The sequence below is a fragment of the Taeniopygia guttata genome, chromosome 5 (genome assembly GCF_048771995.1).
Source record: "Taeniopygia guttata chromosome 5, bTaeGut7.mat, whole genome shotgun sequence".
Taxonomy (NCBI): Eukaryota; Metazoa; Chordata; class Aves; order Passeriformes; family Estrildidae; genus Taeniopygia; species Taeniopygia guttata.
Window position 1 is genome coordinate 10862370 of NC_133030.1, and position 17313 is coordinate 10879682.

The 17313-nt window shown below is 44.1% G+C and overlaps 1 protein-coding gene and 1 long non-coding RNA gene across 5 annotated transcripts; one reads left to right on the forward strand and one right to left on the reverse strand.

Moving 5' to 3' along the window:
- Positions 1-6838: 6838 nt before the first annotated feature.
- Positions 6839-14329, reverse strand: LMO2 (LIM domain only 2). Of its 4 annotated transcripts, none has more exons than XM_072929532.1 (4): positions 14311-14329; positions 13417-13594; positions 10612-10827; positions 6839-7776 (listed from the first exon to the last, which is right to left on the reverse strand). In XM_072929532.1, exons 1-4 carry the CDS (start codon positions 14312-14314, stop codon positions 7557-7559), a joined length of 618 nt encoding a protein of 205 aa, XP_072785633.1. In that variant the 5' UTR covers positions 14315-14329; the 3' UTR covers positions 6839-7556. The 4 variants fall into 4 exon arrangements, with proteins under 4 accessions (XP_072785633.1, XP_072785632.1, XP_030129388.1 ...); XM_072929531.1 differs by lacking the exon at positions 14311-14329 and adding an exon at positions 13998-14105; XM_030273528.4 differs by lacking the exon at positions 14311-14329 and adding an exon at positions 13970-14076.
- LOC121470096 (uncharacterized) lies at positions 13884-16862 on the forward strand. Its single transcript, XR_005980675.2, has 2 exons — positions 13884-14343; positions 16217-16862. It is a non-coding gene; the product is annotated as an uncharacterized lncRNA (long non-coding RNA).
- Positions 16863-17313: the final 451 nt, after the last annotated feature.

Consider the following 17313-nt stretch of genomic DNA (forward strand, 5'->3'; position numbering starts at 1 on the left):
CCTGGATAGTTTTGCTTCTAGCACTTGCATACATCCAAGCTGTTACTCAAGGGCTTAGGCAGTGGTGAAGATGGAGGTGGAGAAGCTATAGGAGTTGGTTATAAAAATTGATTATCACCCCTGGTTAGGCTAGAGGCTCCTCAAGTGCAGAAATGGCTGGCATTTTACTTTCCTAATGGATATGCTAACAATTATTTAAACAAAAACATAGTAAAACAGAAATATCTGTTGCTGAGACTGAAGGAAAAAAAAATAAACAAAAAGCAAGCAACCAACCAAAACCCACAGAACCAAAAGCAAACATAAACCCATTTGAAATTGTAGTATATCCGTGTTTTACCCACAGCAGCCTTTACATCCTCCACCAAATAACTGACAGCTGCAGAAACTGTGGCACCAGTAAGTTATCATGGAATTTTCCTAGCTCAGCCCAGATATAAATGTTCTTTTCCACTTCAATAAAGGAGCCTAATTTTTTTTCCATTATCACCAGCCATGGAGCCCAAATGGCCAAATAGATCAAAGGTACTCATCAGGCTGAGAACTGCTCAGATTGCTCTGCGTGTCCAGTGTTTAATCTGTGAGAGATGATGAGGCTTTTAGCATCCTTCATTTATTTTTACTTCTTGAAAATCTAATGAAATGACACACTGGAGATCTTCATCACCAGGTGCTGAGTGTCTCTGGAAAGTCAGCTAATGTGCTACGGTTTTGGGGAATGGGCTGCTCTTCACAAGATCAGCTTTTTAGTGCTCTAAATGGACAATAATACGTGGGCAAAACTGAGACTTTGAGGGGAGGAGAGGCAGCTTGGGGAATTGGTAGCAAGAAAGAAGCTGAGGTCCAGAAAATTTGTGTTGTTATTATACTGTTCTTATTGGGATTGTTTTTTGCTGTAGCAAGGATGCAATAAGGTCAGAGCATCACAGAAATAACCAGGCAATGACCTTGGCTTGGAAATCTGATCATGTACAATTAACCAGAACACAAGGAGTGACCGTAATAAAAAAGCACAGAAGGAGCAGGATAGGGAAATTCAGAGCAGGAGCTGTATGATCCTGCAGTGACTCCGATGAACCACACAAACATAAATGCAGTTCAGCAGTCCTTTGAACAGTGGGGGATTTACATATGAACTGATAACAAATCACATCTTCAGGCTTCACAAGAGTGACTCTCAGATGAGATGTGAGAGATGACAGGGAGGGAGCTGAGCCAGAACATCAGGGAAATGTCTACGTGAATAAACTAAGTATTGCGCGGGAGCTTGTTGGACATTTTAGTAACAAATGGGATCTCTGACAGAGTATAGCTTTGAGCTGCCTCCTGACACAATGAAACAACAGCTGGAAAAATCCCTGCCTTGTAACAGCCATGTAGACCCAGGATAAACCAACAAAACCCCTCCCAAACCTCACATGGTGGTAAATTAACCTTGGCAGCTCTACAGTCAAATGAAGTCAAGGGAAACTCCAAGAATCAACCAATGGACTTCATCTGGTGCTTACAAAGCAACTGGAGTCTGCTCCCAGCTTTCATCCTCCTGGACCATCTGCCACATGGATGCTTTTGCCTGCATCAGTTGCCTAAGGTTAGCAAAAAGCCATGTCCAGTCCTCCCCACTTTGCATCAAGGTGACTTCAGGCTTGTCTTTGGTTATTAGGAAATCTTTTTGTCTCAGATTCTTAGCTCCAAAAATGGGTCTGAAATATTTATGTATGTTTGGAGAGCTTGGAATCCCACTTGGAGAGCAATGTTGATAGACTGTGCTTTTTTCCTCATATCAAAGATTCCATGTTGACACAAACTGTAGCCAAGTTTTATTCTTTCACAGCCTAGCTTAGCTCCAAGTTGGTTTTCAATTCATATAATCCTCTCACATAAATCAAATGAAAGATACTACTACAAATGGAAACATTACCTGGGAAAGGGTAAAAAGTAAGGTTTATTTACTTTAGAGAGCATAGAAAGGCATGATTCTTTCCTCAGGAGTATTTCTAATTTCATACAATTCCAGCGGTTTCACTGTGTGTGATACCCAGTCCATGACATGGTTCAATAGCCTAAGGCATAAGACCCCAGTGAAAGGGGCTCCAGGAATATTTCATGATCCCATGGAAAGTGCCAAGACCCTGCTTGCTTTGTGTGGGAGCTCAGGAGATCTCAGGAGAATAATGAGGCATCACTGAAGAAAACTGCTATTGAACCTTTCCTGACCTGAAAAAACCCCACATATATATGACCAGGATAGCAAACTACTTTTCAGCTGCACACACTGTTCTTAGGTCATTAGCTGAGATTGTTAATGAGGCAAGCAGTTGGTCATGGTTGCAGTTGGTGGGGTTTTTTGACCATCAACTCCTCTAGCCAGAACACATTCATCAGAGCATGCAACAACAAATGACTGAAGTGCTGAGCTGCATTTGGAGAGGTAACACACAGATAAAAGCCTCCAGAAGCCCTTTGCAATTCCCTTAGTCATCCATTCCCACTGAAAGCTTCTCTTTGGGACTTTCCAGGAGGCCTGTTGCAACCTTTGGTCGTCCTTTTGGTCAGAGCTCTTATCTGTGCAGTGCAGACCCAGCCTCTTTCTGCTTGCACTCCTCCAAAGCGGTTTTTATGGGATAAACAAGCCGTATTTGCTGATGCACGCTTCCTTATCAGCTGGACAGCACGCTTCTCCTGCATGGTGGGTCACACTCGCTGCTGGGCCAGCTCCAGGAATTCCAGGGCAGCTGCATCACGGCTCGGCTCGTTAGGCGCTCGCTTGCAGCCACGGACTCGAAAAGAATCACAGCCACCGTGTGATGGGGCCTTATCTTAGAGCCCACCACCAGCCTTATCTTAGAGCCCACCGGTCTTGCAAAGCATCTTTAGGTTGATAATTGCAGGTCTTGGATCTTTTTAATGAGATAGCAACATGATAAGCGCTGGTCTGGGGAGCTGTCACAATGCCAGACTGAGGACAATGTGCCTTCTTGAAGGAGAATTTCACTTTTATTGTGTTTCTGTAAAATATAAGTAAATAAGTAAAGCATTTCTGTATCTCAAAACCAGCTCACAGCTGTTATGAAACTCATTGGTAAAGTTGTCTGAGGCAAGATGCAAGACACATTTGAGGAGAGGAAGAAAACAAAAAACCCTGTGAATTTTTACCAACCAACCCAAAAAGTTACAGCCCCGAAGAAGAAACATCTCAGGAATCACATGAAACGTAGCTGGTACAGAGCTACTGGACTACAGGAGTTATTTCTCTTGGGTCACAGCTTTCAAAAGTTGTTTCTCTCAACACTGCAAAGCAACAGCTTTCCATCACCCTAGTCTCTTCCTGTTACAACATTCCTTGCCTCTCCTCCAGTTCCAGCCCCTCCACGGGAATCAACCTTCTTGCAGTCCATTCCCCCTTGGCTGCAGGCTTTGCTGCCTTATGCCAAGCTGTAAATGTAACCAGAATATGTCAGATACAGAGCAGAGGCAATCATGGAGCACTTTATGCTCAATTTTTCATTAAAAAAAGAAACGTCTCTTCACCAAAACATCTATAAAAAATTGAAATTTGTTATGCACAGCCTACTACTATGGGGCAGGGCTTGTGGTTTAAAATGAGGGCAAGACATACAATAATGCTTTAATTAATGCTTGTGAAGCACTTGAAAATGGCACATGGTGTATGCTCCTGCAAACCATGTTGATTAATTACCATCAGCGATCTACTGGTTTGTTAGGAACCTTTCCGAGGTGGGCCTTCTCATTAGTCTGGTACAAAGCAACCCTCAGCAGGAGGGAACAAGTTGCTTCAAACACGGTTCAACTTTCTGCCAGTTTCGTCTTCATCTCACTGACAGACTTCTGAATCTTAATTTAATTATAGTGCCTTAAATGTTTTGTGATAGCATATCTCAATCTCTCAGTTCTGTCTTTTTATGTTTTTTTAAGTTGTGGGATAGAGGAATAGATAATTTTTTCCAGTGTCCATTAAATTTCCCTTTGCCTCCAGTGCAGTATGTGCTCCATAAAAGAGATGAACCTGCTGCAAGTGAAATAAGCTGATGCTGCACTGTCTTTTTAGAGCAACAAAAATCTTTATAGATTATTTTCCCGAGTGCCATGAATCTCCTTCAAAGCCTTAAGTCACTGATACCAATTAATAAACTTAATAGTCTAATTTTCAATTCACATTCAGGCCGTACAGAGCGTGTGCTCTGGCAGATGCTTGAAAGCTTTGTCTTTCAGAGATAAAATGTTACCTTGTGTGTGAGGTGGGGGTGATTCAGGAGCAGAAAGACCTGTTAAAGTGCAGCACCTGAGGCCTCCTTGTTTTCTGAATTTACAGTCTCAGGCTGGCAGTCGTATAAATGAGTGATGCTCTCTGATGTTCTCTTCCAAGCAGGCAACAAAATTGGCAGGGAGTCTTGGGTTTTGTGCTGATGTGTCCAGAATTCAAATAATTTCATTCTCGGCTATAATGACAATTGGAGGCAGAGTATTACCTTGAGAAAAGAGAAGGGAGAGATGACTTCTGGATCCTGTATTGAATTAACAACCGATTCCCTTTTACTCTCTCTGCTGAAAACTCTATTATGCAGGGCTCTTATTGCCCTTATTCAAGGGCAGGGAATTAAAAAAGTGATATCGATGGTAATGCTCTCATCTTCCTGCCATGACACTGAATAATGGGGACAAAGAAGGGGAATCTTGACGGATGATACGCCTTTTAAAATACTGCTGATGGCGAAAACATGGAAAGGACGATGCATTTGAGTACCAGTGATGAAGTCATATTCAGATTTTTGTGCTTTTTGCTTAGGACATTAAATTAGTTTTGCTTTCCTTTTTGTAGTTGGTTTTGGAACATTTTATTTTCATGTTTTTGCAGGAGGGAGTCCTTACTTTAAGGAACATAATCAAGATGAGGGAAAGTGTTGCTTACACTAATTCCAAGAGAAATCTGCTCTCTCTCCTCCTAGGCTCAGAGAGCAAGCTTTGGGAATTTGTCAGGGAAAAGTCCAGCGACAGATTGGTATACTTATTTGGGGAGAGCAATACTACTGCTCAGGTGGAGGTTCTTCTGGCACTTTCCAGTTCAGCTTAAGCTCTTTCTGGAGTTACACAGTTTAAATAAAACTGGTGGTCTTATAAAAAATTATACCCACTGTGGACCCTTCCTTTACAAATACATACATTTAGGTCTAAAAAATTTATTTCCCTTTGTAAACTAGACCTTACACAAAATAATGAGTGTGTTTGCATTAGGAACTTCCATGGAATAAGTGAGAGCACCTCCATTCTATGAGTGGGTAAATGAGAAGCAAAATATTGAACTACCTTGCCAAAAGTCGTTTTCTGAGGTGAGAACAAAACACAGGTCTTAGTCTACTTAGTGCAAACCTACAAGGTTTGAGCTATTAACACTCTTCCCTGATCTCAGCCCAGATGTAAATGAGGCCCCTTGCCCTAAATTTTCAGTTGAAACTTCTGTGAGGTGGAATCATGAAAATCAGCCCTGTTACAGCTCACAGTCTGTGTACATGTGACACGACCTGGAGAACCATTGTGCACCTCCACCCTACCTCAGCATCCTGGCTACACCCACCAAGCTTTGAAAATAAACTCATAAATGACTTTAGGCTTTGTTCTTAGCTGGACAGAATATTTGCAAGGAGCCACTGTCAATGAAGAGAGCTGATAGCTGTATTTTCCTTGCCTTTCCTTGCCTCTGCTGGCAGGAATTCAGGCTAATAATTATAATTATAACCAGCTGCTTGTGGCCTCCAGAGGTCAGCATATCACTGGAAAATAGCTAAATATCAGCACCCTCAATCTATGCTTTCCATGTTGTTCTCATTAGGTGTAGTTTCCAATTTCTCTGATAACAAGGTTTAAAGGGTTTTTCCCCAACACTACTTGTGACAGCAAAAGCAAGAAAAAAGCTCTCAGAGTATGGATTGTAAAATGCAAAATGTTGTCATTGATCAGTGGCTGGGACATTTCCTGTGTGACAAGTTTATTTAGAACAGTCAAGTAGATATCCACAGGTTTAAGTGGGACATCCCCTGGGTGACAAGTTTATTGAGAACAGCCAAGTAGATGTCCACAGGTTTAAGGTGCTACTCCTGATGTGTTAGTAGTGATGGAGTGAATGAACCTGCCAAGCACCTTCTGGGTGGGTGCCAGACTTTCGCAGCTGTGGGAAAAGCTTTAATTTTTAGTGCCTTTCAACACAACTTGCTGTTGTAGTCCCATTCTGAGAAAGAATAATATAGAACCAGAAATGAGAAATAAAGAGTGAAAATCAGAGGCATGAAACAGCTTTCAGGCAAGAAGAAACTTAGACTATTCACCTCAGGAAAAATAAGTTGGAGAGAATATGATATCATAGAATCATGGAATGGTTTGGTTTAGAAGGGACCTTAAAGATGACTGAAATTAATTCTTTCTAAATACGTTTATTGGCTCTCATTATATTATCCTGGATTCCCTAATCCAGAGCAAAACCAGGATGAGCTACCTTTCTAACAGGCCCAAATCTCACACAATCTCCAAGATCAGATAGATGCAATCTGTTACAAAACACCCAGAACCAGCCTCAAAACAGCCTCATAAACACCAAAGAGTTACACAACACTAATTTCTCCTACAGCACAATCTAATTTCTTAGCATGAAGAGCACAAGATTTACTGAGCCCTTTACTGTGCTTTGAAACACAACCTGAAGTGGATCCAGCTGTATACAAAGAGTAGAAACCCTGTTACCTAAAAATAAAACTAATAATACAAACAAAAAATCCGTCACAATTAAAAAAAAAAAAAATCAAATAGAAAGAAAGAACAACACTCAAATCTTTCATTATTTTTATTAAAGCTGCAGAGTCTTACTACACACAACAAATATTTTATTGATATAATCTAAGTTAATAAAATAGTTGAACAACTCTTTAGATTTATATTTGTATAGAAATGATCTGGGGAACATCTCATCTTGAGACAGCAGTGCCCGAAAACAACTATTCAGCAGGGTTATTTAAAAGAAGAGTTTGGGACTAGAGGATGAACAGTTCATTCTCAAAGGAAAAAGAAAAAATCCATGCAAAAATAACTCCCACCCAAAGTATAAGGCCATATGGAATGACCACGTGAGGGATGGCTCTTTCTTTCCAGTATTCCTACTGTGGGAGCTTGTCATCTAAACTCAGCAATGAAAACAAGACAGAAAGAAAACTGAATTGCACAATCCTAGTCTGCAGGTGACAAGGTCGTAACATCTCTTTACAAGTCCCTACTCTGTTCCAGTTGGGAGGATGGGTTATGGTGCTGTGTCTGTCCCCAGCTGCCAGCTGATGTCAGTTACTGTCCGTGCTGTGAACACAAGTCAGTCTAGCTACTATTGCTTTGCTCTCCTTCCTTCACCCGGGTGTACTTTACATTCTACGTAGCACTGCCTGCCAAGGGCCAACTGCGTGGCGTTTCCCCCCGCTCCAAAGCCCACAGCCCAAGGGATGATCTGGCTGCAGCTGGGCCCGGGAGGTGTCTGTCCCAGAGCGCCAGGCACGCCCATGCTAGATCATGCCGTTGATCTTAGTCCACTCGTAGATGTCCTGCTCGCACACGATGTCCGAGTTGATGAGGAGGTACCTGTCCCCCACACAGAAGTGCTTCTGGCAGGCAGCGCACTTGAAGCACTCAAGGTGATAGACCTTGTCCTTCACCCGCATGGTCATCTCGTAGGCGCGGATCCGCTTCTCGCAGGAGGCGCACAGCCCGTCCTGCCCAAAGAGCCTGCAATGACAGCACAGAGGTCAGCACAGCTCCTTGCCTGGCAAAACCCCGTCAAAACCAGAGCACAACGCCCTTGATCCATCAGGACCAGTTGAGTTAGAGAGAGGTTGTGTGGAAAGCTGCCGAGCAGAACTGGAAGCTTTGCAACACCAAAAATTGAAACAGGAAATCCAAGGTCTTCACCTTGGATAAAATCACAGAATGGGTTGGGCTGGAAGGAAATTTAAAGTCCATCCTGTGCCACCCCCTGCCATGGCATCCTGTCCCTGCCATGGGCAGGGACACCTTCCACTAGCGCAGGTTGCTCCAAGCCTCATCCAACCCAGCCTTGGACATTTCCAAGGATGGGGCAGCCACAGCTTCTCTGGGCAACTTATGCCAGGGCCTCCCCACCCTCCCAGGGAAGAATTTCTTCCTTAATATCCAAACTAAATCTACTCAAATCTATCAATATAATTGGCTTCTCTGATCAATGACCTTATCCTGAATTGAAGGAGCAAATGTTGTCCAGAGTACTGCATGAAGTTGTGCCATATTAACACTTCCACTTCTGTGATCAACAGAAATTACCTTTTGCTAATAATTTTTGCCTTTCTTAAACTGTTACTCTGTAATTTACAGAAAGGAGTTGGGATAAGCCATGGTCTAAGGCTCTCCTGACTTTTGTCTGTGCCTTCACATTGGAAATTCTTTCAAGCACTTCTATATCCATAAAGGCACACCTGATCCATGGTGTCTCTCCTGATGGGTTTCAGAAGGACACTTCTAAGACCTCCTGGATGCCTGTGAGACAGTTTTATGCTGTGAACTGCTCTTTAATCCACGTGGAGAAACCCTGCTGAGGTCCTCATGATATTATCTATAAAAAGGAGCCTTTAATGAATGCCATACAGAGTTTATTAAGTCAAATCAGTAATAAAGAAGCATGAATATATTGATTTATTTTTAAGGGATGAATGCTACAGGTGATGTAGTCATTGAGTTTGACTTCCAAACTTCCATGCTATATCTGGAAAGAGTTTTTCCACCTCCTACACATCTCCTGCATGTGCTGTGCCTGATTTAAATCATCCTCTGGAAGAAAGGATGTGTGGTGAATTAAGAGACCTTTAAGGAGAAAGACTGTCATTTCTTTTGTCTACCAGGAGATGTCAGTGTTTACTTCTGCCCAGTGAAAGTAACACTAAGGTTACAAAAAAATTGCCAAATTTTTCATTCATGAGGGAAGATATCTATTGCATTATTAAATAAATAAAAACGTTGGATTTCACTGCAAGAAAATGCATTAATTGTATTGCCATACTTCCTGTTGCTTCCATTTTAAGTTGAAAAGTATCTGGGAAGTGTAATTAACACTGGATCACTGCTGGATTTACAAGTGGTCCCATTAGCAGAACTCAGTCCTTAATTTCTGCTCAGCAAAATTCCATCAGCAAAGCCCAGGGACAGCATAATTAGGAAGTCCTAATTATTATAAAAACAAAATTTTGGTTTTGTTTTTATTGGCAGGTAAATTAGCCTTCAGTAAAAAAGCTGGAAAAATACCAAATATCATTATTCTGTTCCACAAACCTCCTGACACGTTAGGGATCCTTTAGAAGAAATGGAACACAATGAGCACACCAAAGATCAATACATTTTGATCGAGAATGTAAAGATCCTTTGTTATCAATTTTTGTGAAATATCTTAGTCTCCAATTAATCCTTTACTTAGAAATTTTTGTCAAAACAGGCAGGCAGGGAGTTACTGATGAAAACACCCATAACAAGTGTATTTGTAGGATCTGATTCTGCAAAATGTGCAAATTTTTGCTTATTCAGTACCAGGCTTAAGAATGCCAAAACCCTAAATGCTCTTTCATCTCTTACCTGGGTGTAAACATCTTTAAGTTCCAAGGCAATTCTGGGAGAAGCAGAAAATTCCTTAAAACCATTTACGGGCATCAGTTCATTGCCAGCTCAGTGGGAGATTGCTGGAATTCAGCACCTTTTCCCAATTTCTGCTTGCCAGAATGCCACATTGACCCTTCACCTGGAGCTGTGGGTTAGGTCTGAATGCCAGATGCCAGCAACTCTGAGTCCTAGGAGTTCTTTCTGTATTCTTCACATTATCAAATAATTCTGGTTCATCCACAATGTGTAGCACTGCTTTCGTTTCCATTAAAAATGCTTCCCACCCCCCCCCCAACCTTTAAAAGATTTAGATATAAACAACTTCATGTTGTTTATCTAACCAAGGCAGATAATCTCTAGTTTTATCTATAATTTTCTGAAGAATCCCAGCAATACTAAAAGCATCTGCATATGAATCCCAAAAATATGAGGACAGGCTGATGGAGTGGGGCTGTGCACTCTGGAGAAGGCTCTGGGGAGATCCTACAGAGATCCTTACAGTGCTTAAAGGGGTTCCAGGAGAGCTGGAGGTGGACTTTGGGGGTGGAGGATGGGACAAAGGGGAATGGCTTTTAAATGACAGATAGTGTGTTTAGTTGGGATATTGGGAAGGAATTCTTCCCTGAGGTAAGGCCCTGGCACAGGTTGCCCAAGAAGCTGCAGATGCCCCATCCCTGGAAGGCCAGGGTAGAGGGGAATTGGAGCAACCTGTCCTAGTGGAAGGTATCTCTGCCCGTGGCAGGGGCTGAAACAAGAGGAGCTGTAAGGTCCCTTTCCAACCCAAATGATTCAGGCATTCTAGGACAGGAGCCCATACTGCAAACCTGAGCTTGCAGGTACCACCAGGCTTTGAGAGCCATTCCAAATTAATTCCTCATTCCCAGCTGTACTCAGCAAAAAATGGGAAGGAGGGAGGAAGGATTTGAGGAGTGGGATGCCTACCTGAGATAGTCCCTCCTGCAGAGCTTCCTGCCCAGCTTGTAGTAGAGGCGCCTGCCCACCTCTCCGAGCCGGCAGCCGCACAGGTCGCAGCTGAGGCAGTCCTCGTGCCAGTACTGGTCGATGGCCTTCAGGAAATAGCGGTCCCCGATGTTCTGCTGGCAGCCCCCGCATGTCAGCAGCGACGGGGGGATCTGCAGCACCTCATCCACCGGCTCCCTGAGGGAGTGAGACAAACGTTGGACAAGGGGAACCCACTCCAAGAGCATCCACGCAAGAAGAAGGAAAAGCGAAATAAGTCACAACTCAGACAGGTTAGGACAGGGGTGGTGTCCTTGTTTTTGCTGGTTTACACCAAGACTAAGAAAGGCACCCAAGGGATTTTACACTTTCCATTGGGAAATGGAAATCTGGAGACTAAGTTTGTCGGTATCACTTCTCAGAACAGCACGAAATTAATAAACACAACAGCTGATTCTGTTGCCCAACTGGTTTAAGTCTCACTGCTAATTTTAATAAAGCCAGCATTTTACCTCATGTTGTTGCAGGACTTCTTTTTTCCCTTAGCCAAGGACATGAATCCCCTTGGATGGGTCTGTGCCAACATACTTCAATTATCTGGGATTTACACATCCATGAGTGAAAGGAGGCAAAAATCTTTATTGTGATATTAGCACTGACTCTTTATGCACCTTATTTTGTTCCTTTTTCTAAAAAGCTTGGAGATCTAGGATAATTCTGGTTAAAGAAGTGAGAATTTCCTTCAAAGCCACTTTCTTAAAGACTTCTGTGTCTTTTGGGGTAATTTCACAACAGCAAAAAAAATTAAAAGAACAGTGCCTGAACTCAGTTTTGTATTGTTTTGGGCTTCACCCAAATACCTGAAAAGTAAATCAAAAAATCTACTGGATCCATCCCTTAAGAACTTCCTTAATTTCAAACCTGTGGCTAGTAGAGTGGACCCCAAATTTTTTCATATTATTGGATTAGTGCTCCAGCACAGAGTCCCCGAGCAATTTGCTTCTGTCATTGGTCTGTCCTCCCCTGGGCTGCTGGGGGCAGAGGAGACCTACACTGATGAAGAAGCTCTGCTCCCAGTTTCCAGCAGGCAACAGGAAAAAAATTGTATTACTCCTGCTTATTTACTGGATCAGCAGTTTTCTGGGCAAAAATTACTTTCTTCGGCAGGGAGAAACGACCTCTGGTCAAAAGCTTCTCGGCTGAGAAAGTGATCCTGCAGTTTTATTTAGGCAAGCTGAGCTCTGAGATATTATCTGGTTTTATTCTGCTCTGGTTTCTCCCTTCTAAGTTTAAACTGCTGTGCCCTGCAAGCTATGTCGTAACACCCCTCTCCTGCCAGCTCACCATCCTGTGAGTTTTCATTAAAATCATGGGGAACTCATTATTAGGCCCTATTTTTTTCCAAATTTATCCTTTTGGGCCACATATTCCCTTTCCTAACACGTGGGCTCCATGCTGACAACTTCTGAGAGCTTTCCAGTAGAAGGAAGCACACATCATTATCCTTCGTTTTCTGTTGTTTGAAACTTTGGAGTGTACCCCAAAATGTTTCATCTGAGGGGTGTTTGGGAATCCCAAGCCAGGTTTCTCTGAGAGCCCTAAGCTCCGGAACAGCCCAACGGATGTTTATGCAGAACAGCATTCCTGGTTAACACATTAGGCTTTTGATGTCCATGGATTTCTAAACCAGCACTTAATCCACCAGAACACAAGGCAGGTAAATAAATAAAGATTAAAAAAAACTTTGTAGATGAAAGCTGGACATCATTAGGAGCTGAGATTAGAGTTTCTTTAAAAAACAGCACAAAAGAAAATGTAACATGTAAAACATCATGGAATGAAGTGATTCAATCCCCAAAAGCAGCGGTTCCCATGTGCTCGTTCCGGGCTCCAAGCTATGGCATTTTTAGTATCTGACAGGAAACAAACCACGTATGACTCAATTTACTGAGAGCGATGTTTTAAGCGTTATCTAGAAACGGAGATTTTATAGTTTATTTCTTTTTTCTTCTCTTTTACCGCGATCCCAGACAAGCCTCAGTGCAGTTAATTAGCATGTTCAGGGCTGAAGTGGCCCTGGGTCTGTGCTGAGTTAGCATCCCTGGGTGCGCAGCAGGGACGGGACAGCGGGAGCACCCCCCGGGAGAAAGCCTGGATCTGGACACGGAAGCCGGTCCCTTCCCTGAGTGGGAAGCCCAGAGAGGGAAATTCTCATCTCCTACATCCCGTCCATCAAGTCTGTCTACATGCTCTTAGCAGAACACCCAGCCCCCACCAAAGCTTTCTACGAGCTTTTGGAAGTTGCATTACGAAAACGTGGAAGTTGGGCACCCGCAGCTAACAGCCCTGACCTTTCACTGATCGGCTGCAGCGAGTCGGGCAGGTCGGGGATGGGGCAGAGGGTCCCTCGGGATGGAATACCTGAAAGCCTGGGAAGCGGGACGCTCTCTCTGTCTCGCCGAGCATCCCCACCACCCCGCCGTGGGATGAGCGAGTGGGAGATGCCCTGCCCGGGGGGAATTGCGCCTCTCTTCTCCCGGCTGCTCTTCCCTCAACTTGGGGGGCTCTCCCCAAGCTTCCCCACGCCGTCAGCCCTGCAGGGCCGGGGCAGCCCGGTGTCCTGTGCAGGGGAAGGGGGGTCGGAGCGGCGGGGGCTGCCGCCGAAGCCCTCCGGGGCTGCCGGGCGCACAATGCCGGCGGCGGCTCCGTCGGGGAGGACGGGTGGCACCGGGAGGCGAGCGGGGACGATGGCGAGCGGGGGACCGGGCAGAAGAAGCGCGCACTTACTCGGAAGGATCGAGGCTTTTCCTCTCGATGGCCGATGACATTGGCAGGGCCGGTTCCTTTGTGGCGTGCCGGTGGTGGGCTCTGCCCCCGCCGCCCCCGCAGAGGCTGTCTGCTCGCGGAGCCTTGTCGCCAGCCGCGCTGCCCCGCCGCCCCGCGATGACATTCACAGGATTTCCTCCTGCAGCACCGAGACAGAGAGACAGACACAGGGGCTGGGGCTGCGCTCCGGCCCCGCACAGCCCCCCCCGGCCCCGCACGTCCCACCCCGGCGCTGACCTCCCATCCCCGCCGCGCTCCCCCCGCGCCCCGGCCGGCGGGGCCGCTCCCGCGGCGGGCGGGGGGCGGCGGCCGCGGCCGCCACCGCGGCTCCGCCACCGGCGCTCAGCGGCTCCGCGCGGGCAGCTCCGCACACGCTCCGCGCCCCGGCGGCAGCGCTGCGAGCGGCGGCAGCCGCATCCCCGGGATTATTATTACTCCGTGGCTCAGCCCCGGCTCTCTGGTTTCATTTCCTTTTTCCTGATCACGATTCAAATACAATAGAAGGAAATCACACTTAAAGAGACAGCTGCCCGTTTCTTAACTGCACTCCTGGGCATTCGGCAATACAAACAGCAGCATCACGACTCGCTGGGTTCCTTAAAGAGACAGAGCGGGGCTCCCCAGAGCCAGGGCTGGGGGCTGCCGGGGCGTTCGCACGTTATTATTATTCCCTTACTAACGCTGTCTCTGTGCGCAGGCAGGTGGGCGACCTGAGAATGATTCCAAGAGCTGGAATAAAATAAGCGCCCGGTTCCGGATTGTGCCGCCTTCTCAGCTGCACACAGGAGCGGCACTCGCCATCCCTCTCCTCGTCCTCTCCCTCTCTGACACGAACATGCACATGCCCACACGCACCCATGGGTTCGTGCGGCACTTGGAGAGCCACAGGTAAATATCCCGAACATTATTTGTCCACCCAGAGTTCAAACTGGTCAGCTCAGTTGTGTCTCATTTATAGCCGGAGTGAACATTTGATTCCAGATACCCCCGGATTCTTGGCAAGCTCTGTAACAAATTTACACCCGGGCACCGTGTGATGCTAATGAGCTATAAAAGCCGGCGAATACCAAGTATCGATCTGTAATTAATCCAAGACACGCCAAAGATGGGGAAAGTCTTGCCTAAATATTTCTATTTTCCCTCCCACCCTTCCTCCTCTCCATCAGCACAGCACATCCCGGAAAGGACTGATTTACAGCGCCGGAGTGAAAACTATTGCAGCAATCCGACCCTTTGCCAGGCTCTGTGGCATTAGACGCTGGCCCTTGCTGGAGGCAGAGTTCTGGATGGGATGAACAGCTTGCCCTGTTAATTCCTTTTAAAAAAGTAAAGAAATATCTGTAATAAAGCCCCGGAGAGTAGTAGTAGCAGCAATATTTCACTTCTATATTAATTCCCACAAGAAAACTATATTTGATGTCTATTTTTATGACTACATTCTCCTTTTTTCACCCGCTTTTTGGCAGCTGGGGATATAATATCTGCAATACATTAATGAGCCTGATCCAAAGATTAGTAATGTCAGCAGAAGGACTGTTATTCCTTTCAAGGGACTTTGAACCCAGCTCTTGAAATTCTTTAGAGCTATTACTGAGTACTAGAACACATCTTTCTTATTCTTTAAACACATTATCTCCAATGCATTTCAAGCTATTACAACAGGACAGTCGCTCTTATTTCTGTTGAAGGAAAAGGCTCTTTTGCTAGGTTTTCACAGACAGGACTAAATTATATTATGACTATTTAATTTCTTGCATGTTTACCCTGTGAACAGCAAAGTAAAATAAATGTAAATCTTGCCAGAAGACTGAATAGCTAAACTATTGTAAGACTTCATGAGAAAAAAAAAAATTCTGCCAGAAACTTCACTTGGCTATAAAAATCAGAAATTTAATTAAAAGCAACTCAAAAACATGTAGAACATTAAACATGTTTTAAAAAAACCCAAGACATTTCTATGAGCTTGGATTCTCCAGTGTCTAAAGGTTTGATAAAATATAAACTCTTAAAATATAGAAGGCAAAATTTCCCTGATGATTGGGGTACTCATATTGTGATAAACTCCTGATGGAATAATGTGAGCAATTCCGTAATGCCAGTAAATGTTCTGAACTCAGAAGCTGTGCACACACTGCAGACGTGCTGGCCTCCTGCCCCTCTTCTATTTATTTTCCCAAAATTCACAGGAAATTAATTTATTTAAGACCTCTATGCCTTTGTGTATCTAAAAGAGTTCAAAAGCTTTGGTGAGGGACAAAAGCATCAACATTGGCACATAAGGAATTACTTAATTCTTTAGAAAAGCAACATCAAAATGAGGACTTACAATACACGGTGACCAGCGATTATTGAGAAAAAATAATTTTTAAGGTTTTATAATTCCTTGCTTTGCTCAAACCACCTCAGGTCTGGCAGATAATGAGATATTTCTCATATTCATAGTTGAGCATGTGCACTGATGGACAGACCAGGAACATTCCCTGCATTGCCAGATCAGTCCCTTCACCTGCAGAAAAGCTTTTCTGCATAAAAACAGTGGAATAATGTGCAATATTGAAGCTGAAGAGGACAATTTGTATGTGTTTGACTTTTTCAGTCAGATCAAGAACAAACTTTCCCAGATGAAGTCAGATCTTTAAGCACAGAACTCATGATAGTACTGGGATAACTCCATAGGCCTGCAAGTACCATCTGTCTCCTCATCTAAAGTAATTTAAATTAAAACTGAGATTATTTCTTGTTTTCTCTCAATCCTGTGAAGGAGAGATGACAAGCAAAGTCGTAAGCAAAGGAAAGTGAAAAAAAAAGCTGGACTTGCAGCAAAAAGCTCAGCAAGAAGGTCCTCAGAATGCTGACCAAGAACTGCATCTTCAAATACATCTGAGGAACAAAGCCATACACCTTTTTGGGACAATTCCATTTTCATTTATTTGGTTTATATATAATAAACTCTTGCTCTGGACAGTGACATTTGGCCTTTCCATCTGAGGACTTTTTGTCCCAGCAGAACAGATGACCAGCAATCAAGAAGGGCTTCTTTTTCTTCACCTTGAGCAAGTCCCTTAATACCACTTTGCCTCAATTTTCCCATCTGCAAATGTTTACTTTCCTCAGCAGAATTGGCTGTTGATTTACTTTTGCCTCCTGCTGAATAACGTTCCCAAACACAAAGCGTTATTCAGCGCTGGAATTGGTGGTGCCGACATTTCCTGCCCAGGCACAAAAAGACCAGCACTATTTTTAGTGAGGGCTTTTCTTTCCATTGTTTCTTTCTTTGTGAAGCTGCATTTTCCAGTGCTCTTTAATGTGGCTTTTTGTGTGTGCATGTGTGTTCATTGATTGGAAATCCTGAGGCATGAGTTTTGGTTTCAATTAATTTTATTAATAAAGATCACGCTATAGACTAATTATTGGAGCATGGCTGGGGTCAAATGTGCTGTTAGAGACTACATTTAGCATTTGGGTCTTGGAATAATGTGCCATGAGTAAGTCAGCTGGACTTTTCTGGATGTTTCTCAATAAGAATATAATGTAAAGCTGCATCATTTCTGTGAATGGTGTAATCTAAAGGAATAGTTCAATGTGTCTTTTCCAAAGAAACATCCTCTCTTGCACTCAGGGAGTATTTTCAGCTTGGTTTTGGAAGGCCAATCCTCAGGTTGTTCCTACCTTTATTCCTTTGGTGTATCCCAGCTTTATCCCCCTCTATAGCTTATGGATACTATTGAGCTATTTCAGGTCACCCTCATTTAGAAAAGTCTGTGTTCAGTAAGATTAGCTTTGCTGCCCTCAATAGCCAGTAATGCTGGTTGCCTAAAAATGCAGTTTATGAAGATTGAAGTCTCTGCATAGATGGAA